Source organism: Gorilla gorilla, chromosome 8 (assembly GCF_029281585.2).
Source record: "Gorilla gorilla gorilla isolate KB3781 chromosome 8, NHGRI_mGorGor1-v2.1_pri, whole genome shotgun sequence".
Taxonomy (NCBI): Eukaryota; Metazoa; Chordata; class Mammalia; order Primates; family Hominidae; genus Gorilla; species Gorilla gorilla.
This window is the reverse complement of record NC_073232.2, coordinates 53,092,387-53,106,952: the sequence shown is the minus strand read 5'-3', so window position 1 is coordinate 53,106,952 and position 14,566 is coordinate 53,092,387. Positions and strand designations below refer to the sequence as shown.

General features: G+C 44.9%; 1 protein-coding gene across 1 annotated transcript in view; it reads left to right on the top strand.

The window, feature by feature from the left end:
• The window catches only part of ZNF365 (zinc finger protein 365), a 289,598-nt gene extending 275,534 nt beyond the window's left edge, over positions 1-14,064 (top strand). Inside the window, exons 6-9 of the mRNA XM_063710064.1 lie at positions 118-208; positions 4,019-4,026; positions 9,883-9,948; positions 13,970-14,064. Coding sequence (XP_063566134.1) covers positions 118-208; positions 4,019-4,026; positions 9,883-9,948; positions 13,970-14,064 — 260 coding nt within the window. The remainder of the gene's footprint in view (positions 1-117; positions 209-4,018; positions 4,027-9,882; positions 9,949-13,969) is intronic.
• Positions 14,065-14,566: the final 502 nt, after the last annotated feature.

Genomic DNA, 14,566 nt, shown 5'->3' with positions numbered 1-14,566 from the left:
AATAAAATAAAATAAAATAAAGTAAAGTAAAAATATAAAATTTTTAATTGGGGATGATGATGACATCTTCCTCAAAGACTTATGAGAATTCAATGTGGTCATTTAATTCTGTTTCAGGATTTAGCCAAATTTGGGTGCTATTTCCCTTTTGTGGGGGCACTTTTCATCACAATGAGAAGGATGTCTTAGGACTCCAGGACTTTGAGAGGTGGGTGTCCAAAACATGTGGTTGTCTCTGCATTTCCACTCAAAGCAGAATCTAGGTATTTTCCAGGTGCTTCCCTCTTTCTGCTGAAAGTTCACTTCATCTCCATCTGGGTGGTCCCAGCCTCCCAGGCTGGTAAGCCTCTTGAATTCTTAAGAGCAGACAGAGAGGTGGACCCTCTGTGGTCTAGGGGAGAAGTGGCCCACTGCCTCAAATGGGAAACATGTTCTAACTGTATTTATTCCCTTGCCTGGGGCAAAAGCTGAAATTTTCTGGTCTCATGCAGGGAATTAAGGAAAATGTTTGTAAATTCTTTGGAAGGAGAAACATGAAAACAACAAGAAAATATCCTTTCTAGAGAAGGAGATTTTTAGCATGTGAATTTGCAGATTATACACTTCTTCCTTCACTGTAACTTATCTTTTGGGAAAAGGGCCCCCAGAATTTGGTGAATGTTGTCTAATGGCCACAACTTATTAACTCTATGTGTTCCTGTAGACAGGGAAAAAAATTACTACACAGTTATGTCAGAAAGCCTCCCATGACAGGGATAGAGCAAACAGTCAATATTACTCCTGGCAATAAACCAATGAATAAATAATACATCAGGAATAGCTACAGCATTTCATAGAAACAGCCAAAGAAATTATCTTAAGATCATTGTAATTAGAAAAACATTCCCATGAAATGTGTCTGTAACTCAGTGATTTAAATGAAAAGAATAATGTTTTCTTACTGGCTCAGATTACTACTTTAGACACAATTTATCATGGTGTCTGATGAAGCTCCAATGGCAGGAGCCCTTCAGATTATGATTTTAAATTGTTCTGGCCTATTGATGGTGGCAGCAGCCCATCTGGAGCAGCCGCTGGGGGGATTCCAGCTGCAGCAGGGGAGGCGCAACCAGGGCTGCGTGCTCTGTGGAGCCACCCGGGGCCAGGAACACGTGGGAGTCCAGGTCCCCACCAAGTTGGTGGGGAGGGAGCCCTGCGCTCTCGGGTGCCCCTGCAGTGACCAGCCGCAGCTCTGGACCCAGGCATTCCTCTGCTCTTGGGGCCAGGAAGCCCCCCTTGCCCCTGCAGGCTAGGAAATGTCTGCTCCTGCTCCCTGGCATCTCCCCACTCCCGGCGCCGGCTCTGATTTTGGAGCAAAGTTGTGTCCAAGCCCATGCACTGTCGCAACCTGGCCAAGGGTGCGGGTGCTCAGGGCAGCACTGACATGCCAGACCCGCAGCCCACCCCCTACCTCGGCCCCCTCCGGACTTTGGGCACCAACAGTGCCAGAGGGAGGCTGGGGGCACTGAAGATGGCTCAGCGCAGGCCTGCACCCCTTGGCACAAACAGCCAAGGTGCAATGGACGGCATGTTGATGGTGAGAGGCAGGCAGGTTCCTGGCCAGAAAGGGGCAGGTCTCTAGTGAAACTCCACCTTCAAGCCAAGGACAGCCTGAATCCTGGGGACCAGGCTGCCAGTTCTGGGTGGAGTCCAAAGCCCAGAGTGAGAACTTATGGTGCTTTTTCCAGGCTTGCCCATGGCTGAGCATGAACAAATCAGCACACACTTCCCCGCTTCTGAGCCCATTAAAACCCTGGACTCAGCCAGACTCAGACAGAAGTCAGGACTAATAGCTGTGGGAAGGAGCTACCCACTTCCGGTCTCCTTGACTCTTCAGGATGACCTGCCTGCAGGTACGAGCTACCCACAATGGGTCTCCTCTCCACTGAGAGCTGGACACTTGCCAGGACGACCTGTCTGTGGAAAGGAGTTACCCACTTTGTGTCTCCTGAGAGCTGTTCTGTCACTCAGTGAAGCTCCTCTCCACCTTGCTCGCCCTCCGGTTGTCCAGGAACTCCATTCTTCCTGGACGCAAGACAAAAACTTGGGAACTGCCAAATGGTGGGACTGAAGGAGCTATAATACAAACAGGGGTAAAACACAATCCCCGCTCTCCATAATGAGAGAAGAGCTGTGGCCCTTCAAGGAGTTCAGACCTGGGGGCTCCCCAGGCCAGCGTTGTGACACCTTCTTTAGGGCTCTGTGGTTCCTGGTGTCTCCGAGCTTCTGGGCACCACTGCGTTTCTCAGTGCCCACAATGGAAGCCGCTTGTAGTACGCCTGGTCCACCATCAGCCGCGCACAGAGCCGGCGCCTGGAGCTGGCCTCCCTGCTGCAGCCGGCATGCCTGGCTGTGTGCAGTGGCCAGAACCCCTTCACACTCACACATCCCTCGCCACTCTGCACATGGCTCACCCTTGACAGGCATGGAATCTGGCCAGTAGCTAGAGCTGAGTGCAGCCTGCCGGGCCAAGTGGGTGGAATGAGCCCAGCAGTCCTGAGGAAAACTTGGGCAAAGGTTCCACTGGCCACAGAGGTTTCCAGCTGGCAAAATGACACCATAAAGATCCTGTGACATTTTCCGGGACACTATCATGACCACAGACTCTGCATCAAACAGTTAAATGACCTTCACAGAAACCCATGAGATGAACTTAAAGAAAAGCCATATGAGGGATTCCTGCAGGTAAAAAGCCTGCCACAATATAGATAACCACCTCTGCCTTATCACATTGGAAAATTATGGCTGAGCTATGCCAGGATTTTGTGAAGGCTGAGGCAGAAGACAAAAGAGCCTGGCTTAAAGATGTATAGACCCACCAATTCCACTCCTATTTCTAAACCCAAAGACATGTCCACCAAAAGACATACGCAAGTATGTCCATAATTGCCCAAACTTGAATCAACTGAATGTCCAGCAATAGTCAAATGGGGAAATTAAACATTCAATGAAGGACTACTCATCAACTCAATAATTTTTTTAAAAAACCAATTGCTACACACAGCAACTTGAATTAATCTCAAAACATGTTGAGCCAAAGAAGCCAGCCACCAAAATATATGCACTGTGTGATTCCACTAACATAAGATTTTGAAGCAGACAAAACTAATCCACAGAGAAGGAGATAAGAGTAGTGGTTACCTTATCTAGCGTGCAGGTAGGGGTTACGGAATTAGAAAGACACGAAATAGCCTACTAGATGCTGGACTATTCTATATCTTGATTGGAATAATGATTCCATGGGTGTGTATGTATCAAAAACTCACCATCTGCACACTTAATATTTGTACGGTTTACTCTGTGCAAATTATGTCTCAATTTAAAAATGAAAAAGTAGGAAACAAAAAATTAATATAGAGGTAAACAGGATGTATGGTTTTCTGGGTGGCTTTTATAAGACTCAAACTAAAGAATTGTGGCTCCTTTTTAAGGAGAAAATCTGAATCCCATACAGATAGACTTGTCCCAGGGTGACACCGTGTTTGTTCATCATAAACCGGCACTACTGAGACTTTTGCCGGGCAGTGGGCTGGCTGGTGGCAACACAATGGGAAAATGGGACTGTCTTGGACTCACTCTATAGGGGAGGCAACACTTCAGAAAGAAACAAAACACACAATTCTATCACTTTGAAATGTGATAGAGACTATAAGAAGAAAAATATACAAGACATACACGAGATCTTTTACAAGAAAGAACAAGAGGGAAGCCTACTTTTGTTTGGGAAGTCAGGAAAGTCTCTGAAGAAATCACATTTGAATAAAGATGTGAAGGTTGGGTAGGAGTCAGCCAGCAGAATTAAGTGTAATGGAAAAACATGGAAGTGGAAGCATGTGTGTGTGTGCGTGTGTGTGTGAGAGAGAGAGAGAGAGAGAGGAGCATGAGTAAAGGTCTTGAGCTGACTGCCCCAAGGAGCTGGGAGAATCCTAGTGTAAATAAAAGTTACTGAGTGGGAGGGGAGGAGGAAGAGAAGGCTAAGGGAGGAAGGTAGACAGGGGCCAAGCCATAGAGCACTTTCCGGGCCATGATTAGGGTTTAGATGAATGCCAAGTATAACGGAAAGGGTCAGAGGGTTAAGTAAGATCTGATTTACATTTAAAAGAGATCACTGGCTTCCAAGAAGAGAATAAAGTAAAAAGAGATCAGAACAGTCAGAAGAACCAGATAAGACTATTGAAGTAATCCAGGAAGGAGAAGGCAACTTGAACTAAGATGGTGGCAATGGAAATGGAGAAAGGTGGATGGAAATAAGCTAGCTTTTCGAAACAAACTTACCTCCTCTTCTGATAACATAATCTCTCTTCTAAAACTAGTTATTAACTCTAACCTGTGCTCTCTCTCTCTCCCCGCCATCCTACTGAAACACATATGCACACACACAGCAGACCCTCACCCTCTCAGCCACTAGATCCCAACTGTGATGAGAAAGCAACAGCAATGATGCCCATGCAGGGCCTTGCTAGCAATTCCAAGGCATTATTTAGTTCAAGGAAAGGAAATCAGGAGTAAATGCTAACATTCATTCAGGGTCACCTATATGCCAAGCATTGAGTTAGATATTTTCACATTTGTTGTCTTGGATATCAAATTGGATATTATTAGCCTCACTTTAATAGGTGAGGAAATTGCAGCGTGAAGAGGTTAAATAATTATTTTACTGCAGCCTCATAGCTATTTTAAATGGCAGAAGTAGATTGATTTCAGAGCCATCTGATTCCAGACACCACATTCTTTCTACTACACTCTGCAAATGATTCTTTTATCAAAGGTGTATGGCTATTTAATAACAAGACACCAAGAAGAGTAATCCACAGGGATGGCTTATTAATGGTGACATTTTAGATTTTCAAACACCTGGTCAAAGGCAGATACCTTTGAAGAGCAGTCTTCAGAGGCTCTGGGACACAGCCCCTTAGGCAACCTTGTACTCTAGTCCACCAGTGATTAACTACAAGTCCCCCTCCATGCACAGGTGCCCTGGATGCCAGTGATATCTGAGAGCAACCACTAAAGGTCAAAGGTGGCTACACAACCTCAAAAAGTGGTGACATCAGAGCTGAGTTCAGCCCAGGTTTGCTGGGGCAGGTAGAGACTTGAATAATACTGAAGTGTCTTAAGTTGGGTTTCACCATAAGACAAATGGATCTAGCTCCCGCCTTGGAAAACAGCATAGCCTTGTGGGGAGGGAAAGGGTAAGAGTGAGAAGCTCTCCAATTCTAGGTTTTCCTCCTGCTTTAACAGTGACTTTGCCCAATTACCATAAACACATTTCTTTGAGGTGGCCACGTGACCAGAGACACCATATCCTGGGGACTCAGGGAAGAGGGATGAATCCACAAGGGTTCAATCAGAGAAGCAGGGCCACTCTGAGTGATACAGAACTAGGGATTTGTTATTAAGATGAGCACGATTGTGAGAGCTGGTGAAGGGGGTGATGGCAAACTTCTTCTGCACCTGGTGGGGGCCTAAAGCTGCTGTAGCTGGGCAGCTCTAGTAATCAGGAAAGAAGGCTGGATCTAATGTAAGGAGAGCAACATTAACTGGAAGCGTGAGAAAAACTAGAACTGTCACCAGTGGAGGGTGTCCAGGTTCTTGGCATCTTGAATGAAGAAAATGGACAAAATGCACAAACAAAGCAAGGAAAGAACGAAGCAACAAAAGCAATTTATTGAAAATGAAAGCACACTCACAAGGCGGGAGCCAGCCTGAGCAAGCAGCTCAAGAGCCTGGTTACAGATTTTTCTGGCCTTCAAATACCCTCTAGAGTTTTCTCATTGATTACCAGGTGTACACCCTATGTAAATGAAGTAGTGGCCTGCAACCAGTCTGATTTGTTGTAGAAAGTGACCAATCAGAGGCTGAAGTGAAGTTACAAAGTTACGCCCTATACAAATGAAGACTTGGACCATGACCAGTCTGACTGGTTGCAGGAGGGGACTGATCAGAGCTATTTTCAATTTTTCATCTGCCACGCAGAAGGGCAGTGGGGGGCAGTGCAAAGGGAGTACCCTCTGGTCCTTTTGTTACTTGGGCATGGAAAGCTGGGGTTTTCCTTTTGATTTAGTTCTAGGAAGTCGGCATGAATTGGCCTGCCATTCCCCGCCTTCAGACCCTATTCTCCTGCCTCAGAACAATGAGGGCATAGTGGACCCCACGTATGCCTCTTATTGCCTCCAATTTTGACAATGTGGGGAACCTGCAGAAGCCAACACCTTCTCCATGAGACTGCACACACAGTAAGTTTGCAAGTCAAGAATCTGAAGGAGGAGATTGCGTAGGAGCTGAAGGAGCTGCAGGCCCAGGCACTGCTCCATGGCAAGAGGATGAACCATTAGGTCAGCATGAGCTATGGGGCCTGCCTGACACCTACACCAATCCACAAAGAGTGGCTACCGCTTCCTTCCCTTCTGCCTTCCCAGTCTCATGCAAATTTCTCTTGTGGTCAGTCCTAGTCTACAACCACACAGGGAAGACAGTTCTGGGAAATATTTCCAACTTAGCTAAGTTGACACAGTACCAAGCCCCTTCAAGGGGAGACCTCTAGAGACAAATAATTACGTTAACTAAATATTTTATGGTATTGGTGGAGTGGAAAGAGAATTTCTATTCAAACCTATAGTGCGATCCTGGCCAGATCCTTTGACAAAAACAAACAAACAAACAAACAAACAAAAACACTTGAGCCGGCCATGGTGGCACATGCTTGTAGTCCCAGCTACTCAGAAGGCTCAGGTGAGAAAATCACTTGAGCCTGGGAGTTCGAGGCTCTAATGAGCCATGATCGCACCACTGCACTCCAGCCTGGGTGACAGGGCAAGACCCTGTCTCAAAAACAAAACAAAACACTTGAAATTCAAGTATGAAGTGGAGGAGAGCCAAAAATCAACTAATAAATTATTAGTGAGTGCTGATTATATGCAAAGCCAAGTCGTAGGCATCACTGTGAAGATACAGACAGCAGCAGGATAGGATTCCTGCCCTCACTGGAAGGAAGATAAGGTAGAAAAGTGCCACATATGCATTACACACTTAATACTCAACATTCCCGGGGGCTCCTGCAGGATACTTCCAAAGGCTGCCTGCTGATTGGTTGACAAAACAGACTTGAGCATTCTCAGACTCAGGTTCAAATTCAGCCTTGCACCCCACTAGATTTATTTGCTTAGTCACTCTGAACTTCCATTTCCTGGTTCATAAAGTATAGTTAGTAATAATACTAATATAAGTTGGTTATAAAGGTGAAAAGAGATTTTGCATGTGAAGCACTGGCACACAGCAGGTATTCAATAAGTTGTAGATATTTTAATGTTGGTGATCATCATCCCTGTTCCTTTTTTGACCCAAAGCCTACCTGAGTAGATGCATGACTTTAGTGCCAGGGACCTATGAGCTTGCAAAATAAATATATGTGTCCAATCTCTTAATGATCCGCAGTTTGGATAAGCTGATGTGTTTCCCATATTCATATATTCATTCGGTAAATAGTAAGGGCCTAATACTATGCAAGACACATGTGTTCAAACCATGTTCTAACAGCACAGCAATATAAGTCAGGGAGCTAAAAGCCTCAAATGGCTAACGCAAACAACATTCTTAGGAGCCGAAGATCAGTTCAGCAAATATGTCCTGGAACTTGAAAGAAAAGGAAGAGGGGTTGAAAGAAAAGATGCCTCACTGTCACTTATAGTGGTCAAGGAAGATTTCAGAGAGCAAGTGGCATTGGGGTTCAGCTTGGAAGAATAGGCAAGATTCACACCAGGAAGGAGGAGGGCAGCATTTCTGGGGCAGTGGAGGCTGGAAAGCCCATGATGTAGTCACAGGGGAGTGGGGAGAGCAGAGTGGGCTTGTCAGATAGTAAGTAGGTTAAGAAGCAGACTGTGCGGGGCTTTGAATGCCAGAGTCATGAGTTCAGACTTTGTATGGTGGACAGCAGAGTCACTGAAGGTTTTCATAGAGAGAAGGGGCACAATGGAAGCCAAGTTTTAGGAAAACGAAGGTGGCAGAAGTCTATCGTCTGTATAGGATTGAGGAGAGACTGTAGGCAGGAAGGCTGACTGGACATCCTGTCACAGAAACCCAGAACTAGAAAGAGGTCCAGTAATGAGACACTGAGAGTGCAGGGAGGACTGCAGGGACTCGTGGGAAGGGAGAAAGCAATGTTCTTGATGCCTGCTTGCACATAAGGAGTGACTAGAGGTATGAGAGATGAGCCGGAATTCCAAGACTGGGCAGCATGAACAGAAATAGGGAAGCCAGGGCAGGGGTGTGGAAAGAGAAAAGAGGCTGTGTTCCACATGGAGAGTCACTGAGGAGCCCTGAAGGCACAGGCAAGAGATGAGGGCAGAGGAAAGATCGGGGGTAACCTCCAGAGAAGGGCAGACTGAACTCGGAAAATGCCTGAATATAGGGAGGGACAGGAGGTACCAGAGAAAGAACAGAGGCCTGGTCCTCCTGGGAAACCTAACGAAACCTTCCAATTGCTGATGGAAGATAGTGAAGACCTCCAATCCTTATAGTTCTTCCTGATCCACTGGTGCTTGTTTCTACAAGGGAAACATCACATTGCAGACCTGCTCAATGGCTAAAGAAAAGAGAAAACTCAGACCATTCCCAAAGAGAGAGAGTATTCCCTCAGAAAGAGTTGAGCTATTGCCCACATCGTGGTCATGATGCTGCATGCGTCAGAGTCCCTCAAGAACCAGACGGTGCATTCAAAGTGTTGAAGAGTGATGATGCAGAGGCCATTTGCAGAGTCAGGCACCAAGGACCAGCCACATTCATACACTGTCATCCTCCTCATCCTGAAGGGGAGCAGAGGGAATGGAGTTACTTGAAGCCTAGAGAGGGCCAAAGGGGTAGAATCAGATGCCCAATTGGAGTGGTGGCTATAGGAGAACATAGCTACTGCCCAGAAGAGCAAGACGAATAAATACCCCAATGTTTCTCTCCTCCCACCTCCCTATTTCCTATAAGCACTTCTCATTAGCCAAACGACCCAGAAGCCACAAGACAAGGAAGTCTAGCCAATGCAATCTGCAGTGCTCAGTCTCCCAAGGCACAGAGCAGGTCAGAAAGGTGTGGAGAATGGATCTTGGAGAGAAAATGGAGAATAATGAGAACATTGGCCCGTTTTCTTCCTTAGTTCAAAGTTCTACTTTGAGCAGAAGTAGACATGATTAATTTTTATTATAAATGATACACATTTGCATGGTGTTTTATGATTTCTAAAGTATTTCATATAGATTCTCCTTTTTGAGCTACACAGTATCCCTATGAGGTAGAAAACACCATGTTATTTATGTCCATTAAACTCTGAAGTCCAGAGACATTAAATGACTTATTCAAAGTCACACAGTGAGTGAATTGTGAAGTCCGCATTAGAAATAATGCCCTTTAATTCTTAACCCACTGCTCTTTCCCAGGTGTGAAATTAATCTACCTGGGAAGGTGCCCCTGCTGTAAAAGACAATAGAACACAGCTGTCCAGAATGTGGCATGTCTTGTGGCCCTGGCCCAGTTGGGTGCATAGAGCTGTCCTGAGTTGTTTTCAATAAGCAAATATTCCTGACACTTCAATTATACCAACCCAAACAATGAATACATTGTGCAAGAGGCTTCATAAATTTCATTCAGTTGGATGCAATGAGAATAATACAAGTCAAAGCTTTGTGTGTATTCCCTCGGAAAAAAAAAGAAAGAAAGAAAGAAAAAAGAAACCACCCAACAAAACAGAAATTGTTGTAAGGAAAACATCTAGGCTACAAAAAAGAGGCAACACAGGCTCTGTGTTCATCTCTATCCCTGTATCTCTGCAGAGAAAGTGTCTTCAGTCAGGAACCCCAGTCTCTACAAGTCAAAGCAGGAATATCAGCCTTCTTACACTTGGACAACTCCAAAATTGTGTGATTGGTAAGTTTTTTTTTAACTTTCCTATATTTGATGTCTTGTCCTGCTCATGTACACCCTCCTTGTCCACTTCCTCTACCCTACTGTCATGGGCTGAATTGCATCCCCCTCCCCACTGGCAAAAGATATTCCTGAAATTCTAACTCCCAGTACCTCAGAATGTGGCCATCTTTGGAAATAGGGATGTTAAAAAAGTAATCAAGTTAATCTGAGTGTGTTACAATAGGCCCTAAGCCAATATGACTCGTGTACTGTGAAAAGAGGAAATTTGGACACAGAGACGGACACATAGAGGGAAGACATGCATGGAGACGTGGAGAACACACCCATCAACCAGCCAAGGAACGCCTGAGGCTACCAGGAGCTCACGGGGCCCTGGAACGGATCCTTCCCTGGAGCTTTCAGAGGGAGCATGCTCCTGTGGACACCTTGATCTTGGACTTCTGCTCTCCAAAACAGTGAGACAATAAACTTCTGTTGTTCTAAGCCACCCAATTTGTGGTACTTTGTTTACAGCAGCCCCTAGGAAATTAATACACCCACTAGATGTATGCACATTTATATCAAAGATATAGCCAGGAAAATTGTAGTTATTTTATTGGCAAAACTCAAGGTTTCATACAAAAATGTCCAGAGAAAGTGCTGGAAAAGGTTTATATAGATTACACATTGATCCTCTTTTCTAACTCTGTAGAACAGGAGTGGATTAAGTTTTGTGACAATTTCTGACGCATTGGTACCAGAATTAATTATGACGCATTTGGTTCCAAGTAATAGTATATCCGTATTAAGATGGTTTAAACAATGAAAGCAACATCTTGGCTCCCACACCTGAAAGTGTAGATCTACTCTGGGCTTTAAGCATGATTTTATTAAAGCTCTAGATTCATTTCTCTGTAATTCTCTTCGCCTTGCCTCTTTTGTGGGTTGATTCCATCCTCAGGCTGGCTTCCCCCATGGTATCAAAATCATTGCAGTGGTTCCAGCATGCATGTCTGAATCCAACACTTCCTGGAGAAAGAATGCTTTTATGCCCTAGATTCTTCAGCAACAGTCCCAGATGTGGTGCTGATTATTCCATTCCTAACCAATCCTAGGGGAAAGCCAAGTACAGATTGGCTATGCTTCACTTGTGTGGTCCAATCACTGTGGCAAGATGCTTGAATTTCCCTAATGGCTTGGACCATTCAGGACCTCCTGCTGGAGGTAGGAATGAGTGACCAGATATGCAGGATACCCCTGAATGGAAGATTATCACAATGAACATTGAGGAAGCACCACAATGTCCAGTTCAGAACTAAACCCTCTGCATATTGCAAAGTCTAATCTTGTCAAGATCTGATTGTTAGAACATTAGCTTGAGCTAGACCCACCTGCTTAAATGTGGAATCTAGAATATGAAGATTTCATTTACTATCTGAGGAGGGCCTATAAGTTGAGGAGGTGAGATTATATTTATTTTATTTATCAAGCACTTTTCCAGTTACTATGGCTACATAAGAAGTTATCTCAAAATGTGGCATCTTAAAATAACAATCATTATTTATTATCTCTCGAGGTTTCTGTGGATCAGGAATTCAGGTTGAGAGTAGTTGGGCAGATGTAGCTCAGGTTCTCTCTGGTGGTTGCAGTCATTAGGTGGCTAGTCATTAGTCATTAGTGGCTAGGGTCATATCAAAGGCATCATCACTAAATGTATACACATTTATACCCAAGGTGGCACTTCGCTGGGGAATTCAACAGCTGAGGCTTCTTGGACTTCTCTGTTCCTACGTTGTCTCTTCATGTGATCTCTGCAGCATGGTGGCTTCAGGATAGGGCTCTCAAGGGTGTGTGTGTGTGTGTGTGTGTGTGTGTGTGTGTGTTTTGTATCTATCTCTATCTCTCTCTCTACACACACACACACACACACACACACACACAGAGAGAGAGAGACAAAAGCAGGTGGGTCCTTATCACCTTCCATGACCTAGCTGTAGAAACCAGCAGCTTCACTTCTGCAACAAAGTGTGCATCAGGGAAGTCACAAAATCCCTCTGGGTCCAAGGGGAGAGGAAACAGACTCCACCCAGAATACAGAGTGGCAAGGTTCTAGCAGAGCATGTGGGACCAGAAAATTACTGTGTCCCCATATGAAAAATACAATCTGCCACACACGCTTATAACATTTATATACCATAGACTGTTCCAAGTGTGTTACAACAACAAACTCATTTAATGGAATAGGGTACTAGACTTCCTTTTACAGATGGCAGATGCTGTGTGTGCCCCACCCACATCTTTTTGGCCCACATCATTTCAGCACCTACCAGCTCATCTTCCAAATGCAGGATCTTGGCCCAAGAGCTTCCACTGGCCTCTGGAGCCTGGTGTGTTCTTGCACGCACCAGGCCAGATGTATTGGGGAATAGATTTCCTCTAGGAGCAGCTATCAACAAATAATTGGCAGGAGTTGATATATAAATGCCCTGGCTCCCTCGCCCTGTGGTGGCAGGATGGGATTTGATTCTGAAGCATGTGCTCTATGCTGGCTTCCGCAGTCCCCCATGCAGTAAGCTTCAATGGCCCACGGTGGCAGCTTTCTTGACAATGCAACTCCATTGTCTGCCTTTCTTTCCCTGTCTTCTTCCTACCACCACACTAGTGTTTCCTGTCCCTCCCAAATAACCTACTCAGATTTGAACTTTTCTGGAGGAGCCCAAACCAAGACTTTTAACTTGCCCAAGATCACTCAGTTAGGAATTTGAACCCAGATTATAATTGTAGGTAGCTTTGACAGGCACTTTCTTAGCACCTATTAAGTGACATTAGAGAAAAGGCAGTGCCGAAGAGCCCAGGAAAAGGAGGTAAAATACCTCCGGTCTAGACTTGGGATGTTCCAAAGTTACAACCACCAAACACTTATTGAGCTTATACTATGAGCAAGGCATTGGGCTACATGCTAGGCGACCTTGGCTCACTGATTTTGGGATGGATATAAAAATTCTTGGCCAAATTCTTCCTCTTAGCTGTGATGAAGAACATCATAAAACTTTTAGATGAGAAAGCCCTGCTCTAGTATAAGATTCATTTTGCTAACACTACTTCTGGGACTTCAGCTTGGGCCGCTGAGATGGGGCCAGAATGAGCGTATTAGTTGGGGCTGCCATAACCAAATACCATTGACTGAGTGGCTTAAACAACCGAGATTTATTCTCTCATGGTTCTGGAGCCTGGGAAGTTCAAGGTCAAGGTGCTGGCCAGTTCAGTTTCTGCTGAGAGCTCTCTTCCTAGCTTTCAGGAATCTGTATCCTTTCTGTGTCCTCACTTGATGGAGAGAGGTCTCCCTTCCTCTTTTTATAAGGACATGAATCATGTTGTATAAGGGCCCCACCTTATGACCTCACTTAACCTTAATTAGCTTTGTATAGGCCCTTGCTCCAAATACAGTCATATTGGGGGTTATGGCTTCAATATATGAATTTTGGGGACACAATTCAATCCATAGCAGTCAAGTTCTAGTATAGTTTTCTGCAGGGGTTCACACCTTTTAAAGCATTTTAGTTTTATTTTATTTAGTTAGCAATCATTACCCACAGCAAGTCGAGGGTGGAAGCACTTTTGACCACAAAACATACTTTTAAAGTCTAAAGAGCATAAATATTGTGTGACTGGATGGGCCAGTGCCCTGTCTTAAGGAAGCCCTGCCAAAGGCCTCCCGGGGCAATTCATGCTGCTCCATTCATGGGAGACTGCAGTCCCACATGTAAGTGCCTTCATTAAATCCTCTCCCACTTGTGCTCAAACTCAGGGGATTTTTTGTTTTTTGTTTTTTTTATTTTTTTCCTGAGAACATGCTGTCTCTTTCTCTCTCTGAACTTCTAGGTAATATCTGCATGATTAAAATAATCTAGATTAGAAGTGTGCTGCTTTAGCCAGATAGCTGGGTTTCACAGCAGCCAGCTGGGCCAGCTCAGTCTTGGGCTTTAAACAAGGAACTCCAGTTATTGAATCTAATCTTTTTCCCTTTTCTCTGTCTTCATAGGCAAATCGACAATCATCGATTTGTTGACTGAACACCTGTTAGGTGTAAGGCACGGTGTCATATGCTTTCCTTGGGGCTTGCCTTCAAGCAGCTAACAGAAATAAGAAGAAAAGAGGTGAAAAAGACAGTGTGATAAGGCCATGGTGGTGGATTGTGGATGCCCTGCCCTGTATCCACTTGGGAGAGAGCCTCTACAACATGCTGGCAACTTCCCCCTCACTGATTCAAATGTTAATCTCCTTTGGCAACACCCTCACAGACACACCCAGGATCAATACGTTGTATCCTTCGATCCAATCAAGTTGCCACTCAGTATTAACCATGACACCTTCTAAGCCATCATCTCCTCCTAATCCTCCCATAACAATGGGTATAAGTTATGAAGGTGGGTTAGAAACTAGTGCCTATCCCTCACGAAGTTGCCAGATGGATTTAACAGCACCTCAAAGTCAACACGCCCCAAGTCAAAGTCTTCTTTACTCATGGAATAAGCTGGCTTGCTACTTCCCTATGTCTCTGAAGGGCTCCACCATTCCTCTAGCAACCATGCTCTCAAAGCTCAGAGGGAGGAAAAGGAAATGGATCTAAATGGAATTC